Below are 15,484 nucleotides of genomic sequence, written 5' to 3' on the forward strand. Positions count from 1 at the left end.
TTTAGATTTTAGTAAAAATATTTTATTACCCTAAACATTAACTTTACATGCATAGTGAGACTCACTAAGATATGAGTATCATACTACATAATAAAATAAAATAAATAAACGAAATAAAAAAAATCTACAAAAAAATATTGAAACATTAATTTTATGCCATTTAAGGCTCAGTTTTTAAACGCAACATCATTTTACACATTAACAGTGTTAATTTAATTTACATGCTGAAATCAAATTTGTCCAGTGAAAACAGCATTTAATAATATATTATAGGCTACTATAAATACTGCAAAGGAATGTGCATAAATTGAGTAAACAAACGGTATGCTATTTCCATTTTTAAGGAAATGCTAAAGACTGGATGTTAAAACACTAGCTCTTTGGCATCAGGATCAGCACTGACAACATATTAACCTAAAGGCAGTAATATGCTGCAGTGACAGATGTATTGCCAAGTGCGTCTTTCTATATCAAGTTGGTTCTGGATTTAGATGAGGATAAAAATAAACGTAGAACGCGTTCCAAGAACTGGACTCGCCGGTAAGGGGCAGTAGGACTCTAAGATGCCACTGCCATTAAAGGATTTTGAGGCAGGTCATTACAAGAGTTTGCTAAATTTCACTACCATTATTTGTTTTTGTACAGTACAGAGAAACCTGGCAGCTGACTGACCTGACAACTAAAATGTATTTTTTAAACAAATATTATGTTCTGTCTCGAAATATATTATTTTAAGCCAGTCTTAACTCTTTATTATATCCAAATCTCTGAAAACAGATGCAGAACTCTCCATGCATTGAAAAACATAGCAACATGGCCTGCTGTCTCTTTAACAATTGTATGCAACTTTCATGCATTATTAAAATAACAGTATTAATAATAAATATTATTTGGTGAACATCATTTGCAATATTTAGCCAGTATATACAAAAACAAAATGCTTCTTGGCAAAATAATATTGCCTTTGTAATTCAAAATCTCAGTGCAAAAGGATAACATAAAAATATTTGTACAGCTTAATTTGAGCACAAAATATATTCACCTGTAAGAAGTATGACATTCACAGTAAAAGAAAAAAAAAATACGCACAAAGGTCAGGTGAATAACATGTTCTTGAAAAAGATCATATAAACCAGCAGGTTCTCTATGACATATCGATAACAAAACATGTTTACAGTGGAAAGAAATGTATATTGCAAACTATATGCAAATAATAGCAATTCAGACATCAACAATGCATAAAAATCTGCCAAGAAATCGTGTAAATGTCAGTGTTGAATATGCCATTAGCAAATATGCATCAATGTTTTAGTTTTGGCATTTGCCCAAAATAGTCTGCTATCAAAAATACCGTAGTGCAGTTCTTAATGGCCAAACTTTAACTAGGTCAAAAAGCCTTAGATTGGATAAAAGCATTTCATTAACGAAAAAGAAATAAATAATTAAATACAACAATATACGCAGAATAAATAAATGAGCATGCAAATAATACAGAATCATTCATAATTAGTGCTTCTGTCCCTAAGAGAATATTCTGCTACGACTCACGCAGATAAATCATCAGGAGAAAATGAATAAAACCGACTTGATTCCTGTTTGCCAGCTAATAACAAGACATATGACTGCTGAATTTGCTAAATCATACAGCATATGCCCCAAAAACAATGTATAACTGGTGCTCATTTGAATTCAGATTGTGATTATGAACAATAGATACACATTAAATCTTTGGTCAGGTTACTTATTATTACTGTAGCTGTCAAACATGCTGATACGATTCTGATGTTCATTTCATAAATTAAACATTTTTTTCGTTTCATGAATTTCTTATGGTTTGTTACTTGTGTCAACGGTAATTTATAAATCATGCTTTTTCTGTTAAACGACAATGTAATCATACTTACATTCAAGTCAATTTTAATTTGTTGTACGGACATCATAAAATCATACTGCAATTTACAGCTAGGCCGATTTTTGTTGTGGATTTGAGTGGATCTAAAGCTCCTCGGAAAATGAAGGCCACATATTCCTGACACAGAGATGTAGATGCATCATCAAGGTGTAGACATAGTAGAAATCTGCATATATCTGTGCAGTCCAAACTCAGTCAGATCCCGCATACCACAAGAAATGACGCATATTTGGGTGACGTGAACAGTCAGTCATTCTCGGGTGACATGAGTTGAACTGAAATGCATGCTGTCATGTAAGAGTATAAACCCTTAGGTAAACTGTGACACAAAAAGGGACACACGCTTAAATCACTATAAACCCCTCAACAAATACACACACACACCAACTGCAGGAGCTTTAGAAGTACAAGTAGTAGGTCCAGTAGAGAAGGTTGATGAAGATGAAGGAGAGAGGGAAGGTCAGCCGTGAGTAGTTGTCGATGTAGTGCGGGTTCTCCACTTTGCAGCAGTACAGACAGCGCACGATACGATGTGTTGTTGACATACACTTGGTGCAGCGGCTCTGTGGCTGAGAGGAGTTGATCTCCTCCTTACTTTCACTGGGGGTAGGGTTGCTGACACTGCCCATCCGGGACAGCATCTCCTCCCGTTTACGGGCCCGCAAAGTGTGGCTGCCGATGGAAGTCACAATGCCGTTCATCTCGTCCTCACGCTCCTGCATTTCCTGGCCATACTAATGCAACAGTGAGACATAAATGTGTTTGATTATTGTCATGACTATGGCAAGGTGAAGATGATCTTATTCATGGCCATTATGATATTGTTACTTGGCCTCGTTTATTCAAGTAAAGGTTCTCACCATATATGCATTGGCAGCATTCGGTTGGTGTAATGTGCAGAAATGGGCAACTGCATATTCAATCAGTGCGCCAAATATGAAGCTGAAGCAGATGCCCAGATACACGTCGATGGCTTTAATGAAGCAGTTGGCATTGGGTAGAGAGGTGCGGGCTCCCATCATCAAGGTGGTCATGGTCAAGACTGTGGTCACTCCTATGAGTAAACACCAAAAAGTAATAAAAGTCATAAAACATTAGGGAATCCTGTACTCTGTCAAAGTAATTCGGCAATATGATTCCTTACTGTAAAAAAATCCAACTTTCAAAAATGTAAAAAAGTAGCTTTAACAAAGCTTTTTTTTAATAGGAGCAGCCAGTTTCACTTTGTATTGTAGCTTGAAATAATAAAAATTAAAAAAAAAAACTGGTAAATGATCATTTATTTACATTTTACTGTCTTAATTTATGCCACTGTTTGAGATTTGTGTGTTGAGGTATATGCTATATAATATATTTGCCTACCAAGATAATATGTTTGCCTCTAGTTTTATAATGATTATATCATACAGTGGATTTTGAAAATCACATGTAAAGGTGAAAGAACAAGGTTTGTATCTCCTTGCATTGCTAAATCTTTAGTTGCCTTGACAAGAATGTTAAAATTCAATAGACTTCCTGGTACTCATTAAATGAATTTAAATATTTAAAGTTTTCAGTTGCTAGTTGAGTTTACTTAAATCGATTGTAATAGGTTGCCTTATTTTATTAAGTTGACAACCTTTTTACAGTGTATAATGAAATTAATCATTTCGTGTGAGCTGGTGTCTGAACGCATCTCGTTTCCCTTTCAGGGAACCAGGTTACATACATAACCTAACACATTCCCTTTTGAGTGGAACTCAACGCCACATCATGGCTTGATGCTATATGAACTTTACTACCAATGTCGCCATGCCACAGGACAACACCTGCCCCACAAGGCTGTGTATCTACACAGACAATTGTTGAACGCAAGCTGAGACAGGATCAACCAGATCGACTATAAAACCTGATGAATGTCTGTCAAAAGGACCATCCTGCAGCAGCACTAACATCTTGTAAGGGTGCACCCCTAGCAAAAGCCTTAGAGGACACAACACTCCTAGTCGAGTGGGTCCTAACTCGTAGAGGTGAAGCCACTCCACACGAGATGGAGAGAAGAAAGCATGCAAGAGCACTGGCTGACCAGCCAGAGAAGTAATTTGGAATATAGTCCGGTCTGGGGTGCATAACAGCTCTGACATCACCTGGAGCAAAGTCTAAGCAGGAAGAGTCAACTAACAGGGCTTGCAAATCTCCTACTCTCTTAAGCGAAGTCAATGCTAGTGAGAGAGCCACCTTAGAAGATTCAACAGTTTTTCAGAAACTGACTCCAATGGCTCAAATGGTGCTTCTGTTAATGCTCCCAGGACCAATGCTAGTTCCCATGAAGGAACTCACGACCAGCAGATAGGCCTCAGCCATCTGGCACCGTGCAAGAACTGAGACACCAGACACCACTAGGAGAACGTGGACTCGGTCTTGGCAAACACTGGCTAGAACCCACAGGAGCAGAGAGATTGGAGGAAAAGTGTAGAGATGCAGCATCGTCCAAGTCTGTACTATGGCATCCAGCCCCAGAGGAGCTGGAGGTGTGAGGGCGAATCACAGAGGACACTAGGTCATCTCCTCGGAGCCGAAAAAAGTCCACTTTTGCTTTGCCATACCTCTGCCTATGGATTCCACTACTTGTGGATGAAGTCACCATTGAAAGGGCCTCAGCCCCTTAATCGACATGATGTCTGCCCCCAAGTTTGCATGCCCCGGAATGTACATTGCTTTTAGCGACTTGAATTTCTCTTCTGCCCAAAGCAGGATTTGCTGCGCCTGCATGGAAGGGGGGTGCGAATGCAGTCCGCCCTGGTGATTTAACTACTGATGTGTTGTCTGTACAGACCAACACATGATAGCCCCTCAGGTGTATTTGCCAAACATGATGAAAGTCCCCCCAACAACAACTGGCTGGGCGGCCATCGAGAACCGCACCCCATCCCATGAGGAAGGTGTCTGTTGTTAAAGTCTTGCGGTAACACGCCCCGAGAGCCTGGTCCTTGTTCAGGAACCATGGCTCCTAAAGCCGTAGAGCATGTAACCCATGGCGCGTGACCTTTGCGACCCTGGAGAGATGGTTCAGAGGATTAAATCCTCTGTTTTTGAGCCAGAACTGGAACAGTCTTCTGTGGAGAAGGCCTAACGAAATTATTTTGGCTGCTGATCTTGATGTGAAAATAGGCGTCTTTTAGATCTATCGTCACAAACCAATCCGCGGATTGAATTTGTGACATGATAAGTTTGAGGGTTAGCATCTTGAACCGTTATGTCCAAGAGTACAGTTCAGACCCCTTAGATCTAAAACTGGACACAACCCCTGTCCTTTTTGGGCACAATAAAGTCCCAGCTGTAGAACCCTGAATCTCTCTCTGGGAGGGGTCTCTATGGCCCCTTTTGCCAGGAGAGACTTTAGTTCCTGATTGAAAAAGACTTTTTCTCATTCTTAAACATACCACTGTTGCTACTATGCCATTGAACTGTTACCTGTAAAAAATTAACCTTTTCTTACAGTATTCAGGACCTACTTGGCAGCAGTAGCTGCCAGAAAGTCTGACAGAGGGATAATTTTTTGATGGAACTGGCCTGACTTGAATCAGAGAACTGGCAGGGACCAACCAAGTAGGCTGAATGGAAAGATTGCTTGTGTGTGAAGATGAGTGAATGGCCCGTTGGGCGCCTCCACCCCCAAACAATGTTAGTGGCAGGGTAAGTAGAGATGCCTGCCGAGGGCTCAGAGGAAGGTTGGGCACATGATGTTGTTGTGTTGTCGCCCTTAGGGGCCAGGGCCCACGACAGTCAGGACTTTTTCTTAGCCATCCTGGAGGACCTAAGGTCCTGTCTGGATGGCTGTGTCCGAGCACACTTCCTGAATTATCTGAGAGCTCACACTTGTACCACGTGACCGCTGTACCACCCAACTGCTGCAGATTAATTTAGGTGTTGATAGTGTTGCCATTAGTAACGCATAATTCTCAGACTGAGGACGTGCTCAGAATAGAACGTCACGTGTTGGCAATTTGAAAACATGGTAATTACAACATTTTACAACATTACAACATTTTTAATTTAATTTGGCTAAAACTACAAAAGCCATGGTGTGAATGGATGTTTATGTTTGGTTTATATTGGAAAGTTACTGTTATCTTATGGGATTTTGGGGAAGAAACACAGACCTGTTAGCGCTTAATGTTATTGAATAATGGAGATTCAGAAGGTGGTTATTGTGGTGATGAAGAGAGTCTGTTGTTAGGTCAAAAACAAGCTATTATTAGACGAGAGTGTTGCATAAGTTGTTTCGGTGAAAAATTAAATCTAGTTCCACTGCATTAGCTATGTCGTTAGAGTAATGGATTATGTGATCTGAAACTATTAATATAAGAACAAAATCTGTTCTTTTATTAAGCAGTTACATCAGCAAAGAGAACACTTATTTAAAATGAGCAAGGTGTCCACCAGTGAGAACACAACAAATGAAACAAGTACAGCAAAACAATATCAACAACACTAACTAAAGATAATACTTTACCACCTTTGATTCTTAATTACAACTATATATGTTCCTGTCAGTCCCAGTCAGAATGTGTTCGAATTTAGATAATATAGCTGGAATTTAATTTAAAGGACCATTTTCCACTCTTTCAGTCTTTACTTTGAGGACTTATATACATTTCCATTCAAAAGTTTGAGGTCAGTAAGGTTTTTAAATGTTTTTGAAAGAAGTTTCTTATGCTCACCAAGGCTGCATTTATTCCATCAAATATTCAGTAAAAACAGTAATATTGTGAAATATTACAATTTAAAATAACTGTTTTCTATTTGAATACATTTTAAAATGTAATTTATTCCAGTGATGGTAAAGATGGACCTCTGTTGACATTTGTGTCATTCATTAATTTTGTGTAAATCATATAAGTTTCTGAATACTAAGAGGTGTTGATGTTTGATGATCATTAATTTGGTAATGACTGCTTTACATTCCTACCTATGCAGATACGAGCAGGAACTGAAGACTGACTGATCCAAAATGAGACCCAGGACAGGACCACCAGAGCACTGGAAGGAACATACGTCTCCAAAATGAAATATAAGATGCTCCGCTTGAGTTTGAAGTGGAAGATCAACTTTGGGTAGTTTCCTGTTACATTATTATTAAATAAAAGAGAAAGTAAAAACATCAGTACAGCATGTAAAGTCTTCAAAATATCTGTGTGTGTGTGTGTGTGTGTGTGTGTGTGTGTGTGTGTGTGTGTGTGTGTGTGTGTGTGTGTGTGTACATACCAGTCTCGTAAACAGCTTCAGATTCAGAGGTGTAGTGATCCTCAAGGGTGTACTGAGCCAGCTGTAAATTATCAAGGCCGCTAACTGATTGGTTTCCCCGTGTCCAATAGAAAACAACATCTTTCACGTTATATCCCCCTGAGGAGAACATAATATAAATCGAAGAGCCAGTTATCACTACACAATAAGTAATTCCAATGCTGAGAGCTACTGTATTTCCACCAAATTACACTTACAAAGCAGTAAGTAAGCATTTGATTACCCCTGATTTTATATGCGGTGCTGCTAGAGCACTATGCTATAATACAGGCATTACCATAAATTCAATAATTTTCAACAGAGCTGTTCAGTCATTTTGTAGGCCAACCTGAAATGCTAATTCACCATATAGGTTCCCTAAGGAATTTCCAAACAGTTGTCTGACTCACCTAAACTGCTATATAATAAGCCTAATTAGGGATAGTAAATATCCATATCCAAAAGCACAAACATAAAATATATTAAAAGTTTTAAACAAATTGTAATTACTATATTCAGTATATATATGTATATTCCATTCATGCATGACTGTGTATTCTGTTGTAATACATAACCTACACCTCAAGATGGCACTCTGTCATGCAAAGTTTAGTGTGCAAAAGAGTGTTCTCATAAAAAAAAAACCTTATTTGCAGATATTAAATATTTTTCCTTCATCTAGAGCATAAAACATTGTGAACTATGTTGCCCTGATTCCACCCAGTACTTAGTTATTTCATAAAAAAGAAGCATATCTGTGAAGAGTAATAAACTCTATAGCTGTCACACTGTTTTTACAAGCCTAGCTTGTGTTGCTAATTTAAAGTCACCATGAAATCTAAATTGATAGTTCTTATTTTTTACAAAATATTGCAGTATTTATTATGAATTATTAATCTGTGCACATCTTTACTTAAAAAATAAATGTGCCTTCGTAAACTTTATTCAAAATAACTCACATCAGCAATAGCAAACCACAATGATTTAATAATCCAATCAATTCCAGATGGACAAAATCAAGCCCTACATGCCCTACATTTTTTCTTGTTCAAGAAACCGTTTTACTCTGATACACGTCACAATAGGGACGAAAAGTCTAACGAAACTTTAGACTTTAAAGACTTTAACTTTGCTTATATGTCCTGCTGAAAATATTAGTGTGAACAACCATGAATTTACATGCCTGTCCAGGCTGGTTTATGCTTTTGGTTTGGAGATGGTCTGGCTCATTTATCGCGTCGCATATTTATTGAGTAACCCTGGACCTAAATGTTTGGTTACATAAATGTTTGGTTAAAAAAATGCAGCAAGCATATTATTAAAAACTGCTGATGTGTCGCATATGGAACATAAAGTAAACCCAACCTCACACAGCAGTCTTGGGTGAGTGAGCATATGCAAGATCCTCTATGGAGATTAATTTTTTACAACTTAAGGGACATTTATGGTGTGTACACCTGGAGCATTTATCATTATGAAATTAATATTTCACAACAGTTTCATACATTTAAAAAGGCTTGAAACATGCATGTATCTTAAAGGGTTAGACACGCTTATGCCTGCCTCACAGCAGTGTACCAAATCACAAGCAATATGTAGAGCTGATTAATGGAGAGACTAGAAGCACTGTAAGGTCAGCACATAACACCCCTGTTGAAAAAAAAACCAGCATGTGCTAGTTAGGTATGTTTTGAAGCATGACAGCTGGTTTGAGCTGGTTTATGCTGGTCCTTAGTTGGTCATGAGCTGGTTTAAGCTGGTCCCGAACTGGTTACGACCAGCTTAGGACCAGCACTTGACCAGCTCATGACCAACTAAGGACCAGCATAAACTAGCTGCCATGCATACCTAACCAGCATATGCTGTTTTTTTCAACAGGGACAGAACACTGAAAATTCACTAATTGGGTCTCATTCACTAACTGCGTATATGTGTGTGTGTGTGTGTGTGTGTGTGTGTGTGTGTCCTGTTAAACCCTACATTATGGGGACCAAATATTTCCACAAGGATAGTAATACTGGTCATTTTGACCATATGGAGACATTTGTTTGGTCCCCATGAGGAAAGAGCTTATAAATCATGCAGAATGATGTTTTTTGAAAATGCAGAAAGTTTTCTGTGATGGGTGGGTTTAGGGGCATAGGCTTAGTGTTTAGGGTTAGTGTTTTAGGGTATAGGGTTAGTGTTTTTTTGTACATTATAAAAATCATTATGTCTATGAAAAGTCCTCATAAAACATGGAAACCAAACATGTGTGTGCGTGTGGGGGGATCTATATGTTACAAATGTTATGTTTGCATGATTTTCATATATATTTCATATAAATACTGTTCTTTTGAACTTTATATTCATTAAAGGTCCCCTAGAACTTTTTTTAAAAAGATGTAATATAAGTCTAAGGGGTCCCCTGAATGTGTCTGTTAAGTTTCAGCTCAAAATACCTCATAGATTTTTTTTAATTCATTTTTTAACTGCCTATTTTGGGGCATCATTATAAATGAGCCGATTCAGGGTGTGTGGCCCTTTAAATTCTCATGCTCCACGCCCACAGAGCTCGCGCTTGCCTTGAACAGTGCATAAACAAAGCTTACACAGCTAATATAACCTTCAAATGGATCTTTACAAAGTGTTCGTCATGCATGCGGCATGCATGCGGCGGATTATGTGAGTATTGTATACTGTTATATTGTTTACATTGAGTCTGAATGAATTTGAGGCTGTGCTCCGTGGCTAACGGCTAATGCTACACTGTTGGAGAGATTTATAAAGAATGAAGTTGTGTTTATGCATTATTCAGACTGCAAGTGTTTAAAAATGAAAGTACATTAGCAACATGCTAACGAAACATTTAGAAAGACAATTTACAAATATCACTAAAAAATATCATGGATCATGTCAGTTATTATTGCTCCATCTGCCGTTTTTCGCTATTGTTCTTGCTTGCTTACCTAGTCTGATGATTCAGCTGTGCACATCCAGACGTTACTGGCTGCCCTTGTGTAATGCCTTTCATAATGTTGGGAACATGGGCTGGCATATGCAAATATTGGGGGCGTACACCCCGACTGTTACGTAACAATCGGTGTTATGTTGAGATTTGCCTGTTCGTCGGAGGTCTTTTAAACAAATGAGATTTATATAAGAAGGAGGAAACAATGGAGTTTGAGACTCACTGTATGTCTTTTCCATGTACTGAACTCTTGTTATTTGACTATGCCAAGATAAATTCAATTTTTCATTCGAGGGCACCTTTAAAGAGTCCTAAAAACATTATTGCAGTTTCCACAAAAATATTAAGCAGTACAACCATTTTCAACAATAATAAGAAGAAATGTTTCTTGAACACCAAAACGGTATATTAGAATGATTTCTGAAGGATCATGTGAAGCTGAAGACTGATACAGTCATGAAGCTGAAAATTCAGCTTTGCCATCACAAGAATAAATTTCAATGTAAATTACAAATGTAATAATAATTGTATATTTATTTTTTGATTAAATAAACGCAGTCATAAGTGAGCTTTCATAATGGCTACTGATACATAATAATCATTATTTAAATATAATGTGTATAAATTCTAAATAAATATTAATGTAAAAAGACAAATGTAATATATATCCAACCCTACAATGAGTCTTTCTTATTTCAGAATAACAAAAATGATGCATTAAAATATGGTGCATTCATCTGGTATGGTTCTGCATAAAAATGAGGTCATGTGAAGTAGGCATATATAAGCGTTGTATATTGTGAACACGTACACAATTACTAGTGAACAAAACCCACTGAGTTGTAAATGATCTCAAATCTGGCTATGGTTTCAAGAGAAATAGAGAATTATTTGAGGCCTACAGCTTTCAAGTTGAAGCATGCACGTCTGCCTGTCCATGGGATATTTGGTTAGATCCATACTGCAGGCCACTGTGGTGGTAATTCTAGAGAAACAGAGAGGTAAAAAAAGAGAGACATACTTAAGAGAATGTTTGTTGCTTATATAACAGTGTAAATCAGCTCACTGTTTGTAGATGCTACTTTCAAGCTTAATTTTTGATGCCAGCTGCCCATCTGTACACAGGCTCTGCGTCCCCTGCCACCGCCTCTATTCTTACCCTATTTTCCACCATTGTGAACTATTCCACTGGCCCATATTTATCCCTGCCTCTTTCTAGTTGTCCTCTCATGCCCCATCCCTCTATCAACCTTCCAGTCAGTCCTTCAACAGTAAGCCTGTTCCTCAACAATCATACAACCCCAGTAACATCTGCCTTAAGAACAGACACTGTGAATGACACTTCACTACCTCAGGGCATACAGCACAGTTCCGTTGGGGAATATCCGGATCAGTCTGTTTTCGACAGTGATGTCGTGCAGGAAGGACTTCTTGGAATCCACAATGAACGTATCAGGGACCCAAAGGAGCTCTACCAGTCTTCCATCCAGACTCAAGCTCTTATTGCCATCAAAACACAAGCGTTCATCTGTCCAACGCTGACGAAGAAAGATGGTGGCGGTGTAATCCTGGAGGGGTTAAACAGAGATTCTTAATTCAGCTTTGTGCACCACAAGCTTAGATTTACATCATACACTCAGCTCTTATACAACTCTGTCCACAGATCAAAGAGGCTCTTTGAAATATGGGCCAATGATGTGACTTTTTTTTTCTTTTTCTTTTTTGTCTAGATCTATTGAGATAAAAAAAAACTACATTAAAATGCAGCTCATACAGAGAATGACTTTGTACACGTCTTCTATAATTCAAAATTCATTTAGCAGTTTATTTTATTATATTATATTATATTATATTATATTATATATATATTATATTATATTATATTATATTATATTATATTATATTATATTATATTATATTATGAGCTTTTGATGAAAAGTTAAAGTTAGTTCAGGCAAAATAGAATTGCGCAAAGAAAACCGACTTTGAAAACACTTAATATAACTATTATAAGGATGCATTCTCTCAAGTGTATTTAAAGCATAAAGAAAATATTTTATTATTTTTTACTTGTTTTACCAAAAATCAAGTTTTGATATTTTATTTAAAATTTGTGTTAATTTAAAAACTCGATAAAAAAAATAAAAAAAATTAGTGTTAATTTTCATGAATGAATCATTCAAAATAAGATATGTAATAAGATATGTATTCAGAAAATATATATGATATTGATATAATGGATGAGAAAAGATGTTCTCATTTCATGCTGACTTTTATTATGTTGTTTTTTCCCTAAAATGTTATATGCATTTTTAAACTATATGAACTTGCGCTTGCATTATGAACAAGTTTCTCTTCTTTTCATCACCTAAAATGATTTAATTATTTATTTGTTTGTTTGTTATTGACCCCATATGCTTTTATATTAGTTGCATATTCTTTGAAGAAAACATTTAGAGACAAATGTTTATAATATTAGTTTACAATATAATACAATTTGAGATCTGTCATGACAACTCTCAGAGTGTTTGACATTGTAATGAATAAGACAATGTCGATATGTTTGTCTTGGTGGAATAAATCTGCTACACTGCTGCTGCTGCTGGTGTTGGTTATTGCTGCTGCTGCTGCAGAGCAAGTACAGGACTTGCTACTGTCAATACATACACAACATGTTGCTGTGAGCAAGATATGCTGCTGATCATGCAGCAGATCTATACAGGTGGAGCTGGGGAAGTTGGAGGGTTTCTGAAAATGAACTGCAAATGCTACAGCAAATGCTAACCAAGTATTTGAAAGTTGAGCTGTAAGCTTATTGATTATTGATACAGCAGGAATCAATCAGCAGGCCCCTAAAGAGAACAATGTGAATGCAAGCAGCATGAGTTAAAGGGTTAGTTCACCCAAAAATGAAAAATCTGTCATTAATTTCTAGGGCTGGGTAAAAAATATCGATTTCTCGATTTTAATCGATTCTCATTTTTACGAACCGAAATCAATTCTTAAATCCCAAGAATTGATTAGTCTAGTCTGTTTTCAGTTGATGAACGAGCAGAATATGTAGCGCCTCCCATCCAATAAATCGCAATAGTCTTTGTGCTTTGTTGCTTTTGATATGAAGCAAAGTCTCAGATTTCAAATAACGTCTTATTATGAGATTCAAAAAATAAATACCGTTTTGGCACTGTTTAAAGGTGCCCAAGAATGCTTTTTCACAAGATGTAATATAAGTCTAAGGTGTCTCCTCAATGTGTCTGTGAAGTTTCAGCTCAAAATACCCCATAGATTTTTTTAAATTAATTTTTTTAACTGCCTATTTTGGGGCATCATTAACTATACCCTGATTTTGGCAGCGCCGCCCCTTTAAATCGCGTGCTCCCTGCCACACAAGCTCTCGACTATATTACAGTGCATTTACAAAGTTCACACAGCTAATATAACCCTCAAATGGATCTTTACAAGATGTTCGTCATGCATGCTGTATGCATGCTTCGAATTATGTGAGTAAAGTATTTATTTTGATGTTTATGTTTGATTCTGTATGAGTTTGAGGCTATGCTCTGTGGCTAACGGCTAATGCTACACTGTTGGAGAGATTTATAAAGAATGAAGTTGTGTTTATGAATTATACAGACTGCATATGTTTAAAAATGAAAATAGCGACGGCTCTTGTCTCCGTGAATACAGTAAGAAACGATGGTAGCTTTAACCACATTTAACAGTACATTAGCAACATGCTAATGAAACATTTAGAAAGACAATTTACAAATATCACAAAAAATATCATGCTATCATGGATCATGTCAGTTATTATTCGGTTGTTAAGTCTGACGTCATGCGGCAGCGCTTCCAGGTCCTAACGCTCTATCTCATACCACAAGAAAAACAACAAATGGTGCTAATATAGATTCATCTTTTATAAATCATTAAAATATTAATATCTGTGACGTTGTGAGCACGGAGACTGTTGTGTAGACTGTAAGTATTTAAAATGTTTAACTTTTTAAAATGATTGAGGTTTAAAATGAATAAATAGCACTCATAAACGGCCGTCAATGGCATTCTCAAGTGAAACGAGTCGAGGCTTGGACCCGGAAACGGCGTTCCTTACGTCACGACTTAACAAGCGGATTGCTCCATCTGCCATTTTTTGCTGTTGTTCTTGCTGGCTTACCTTGTCTGTGCACAGATCCAGACGTTAATACTGCCTTTCCTTGTCTAATGCCTTGAACATGGGCTGGCATATATGCAAATATTGGTGTCATACATATTAATGATCCTGACTGTTACGTAACAGTCGGTGTTATGTTGAGATCCGCGTGTTTTCCGGAAGTCTTTTAAACAAATGAGATTTATATAAGAAGGAGGGAGCAATGAGATTTGAAACTCATTGTATGTCTTTTCCATGTACTGAACTCTTGTTATTTAACTATGCCCAGATAAATTAAATTTTTGATTCTAGGGCACCTTTAATGTGACGTGACAGATCGCTTTAGCGCCTTAGTTAAAGAGAAGCGGCAGCACGGAGCGCATGTGAACATCCTCTCCTCCGCTTTAATACCAGTTACAGCGCGAAATAAACATCTGAAGGTATGTTAAAATATACAGTACAACTAAGTGAAATCCGTATCATGTCTCGTGTAATAGCTCAATCAGTGTTTCAACCTCGGAAAGACGTCAATAAAACAGCTTGTAAACAGAAAAACACCTCAGAAAAACATATTTAGTGACGATAAACTCATTAGTCAGCTAGAAAAATGAAAACTCTATAGAGAGCAGCATTCTGATAAATATATGCACCATTACATATTCATTATAATTTTTAATGTTCTTCAATATTTAATGCATGTTTGAATAAATCAGTTATGACAGCCGTGATTTGAATGTTTATATTTAAAAAAAAAAAACGAACTGGAGTAGAAATATGATTATGTAATTCTAAACTTTATTTATAATAAAAACATCATTGAGTGTAGTTTAAGTGTTTGTATATAAATAAGTTAATTTAACCTTAGTACCAACTGACTTACATGTGTAGTTAACAGCATTAGTTAAGAGATTTTTTTCCTCTACAAATGTACTGTAACTGAAATACTACATCCAAAATAATCGATATTGAATCGAATTGAAAGCATGTGAATAGTAATCGAATCGTGAAAATTGTGTCAATTCCCAGCCCTATTAATTACTCATGTCGCTTTACGCCCGTAAGACCTTCGTTCATCTTCGGAACACAAATTAAGATATTTTTCATAAAATCCGATGGCTCAGTGAGGCCTGCATTGCCAGCAAGACAAATAACAATCTAGCGTAGCGTCAGTTCTGGCAGGTCACGTCAGTCAAGCTTGCATCAGCTG

General features: G+C 36.9%; 1 protein-coding gene across 2 annotated transcripts in view; it reads right to left on the bottom strand.

The window, feature by feature from the left end:
- Positions 1 to 15,484, bottom strand: part of gabrz (gamma-aminobutyric acid type A receptor subunit zeta) — a 30,685-nt gene continuing 15,201 nt past the window's right edge. For both annotated transcript variants that reach the window (XM_048171260.1, XM_048171261.1), the window contains 6 exons: positions 11,478 to 11,695; positions 11,030 to 11,112; positions 7,160 to 7,297; positions 6,864 to 7,016; positions 2,773 to 2,966; positions 1 to 2,646 (listed from right to left, as the gene is read on the bottom strand). In XM_048171260.1, the coding sequence (XP_048027217.1) occupies positions 2,311 to 2,646; positions 2,773 to 2,966; positions 6,864 to 7,016; positions 7,160 to 7,297; positions 11,030 to 11,112; positions 11,478 to 11,695 (1,122 nt within the window). In that variant the 3' untranslated portion in view covers positions 1 to 2,310. The remainder of the gene's footprint in view (positions 2,647 to 2,772; positions 2,967 to 6,863; positions 7,017 to 7,159; positions 7,298 to 11,029; positions 11,113 to 11,477; positions 11,696 to 15,484) is intronic.

Source organism: Megalobrama amblycephala, linkage group LG20, assembly GCF_018812025.1.
Source record: "Megalobrama amblycephala isolate DHTTF-2021 linkage group LG20, ASM1881202v1, whole genome shotgun sequence".
Lineage (NCBI taxonomy): Eukaryota > Metazoa > Chordata > Actinopteri > Cypriniformes > Xenocyprididae > Megalobrama > Megalobrama amblycephala.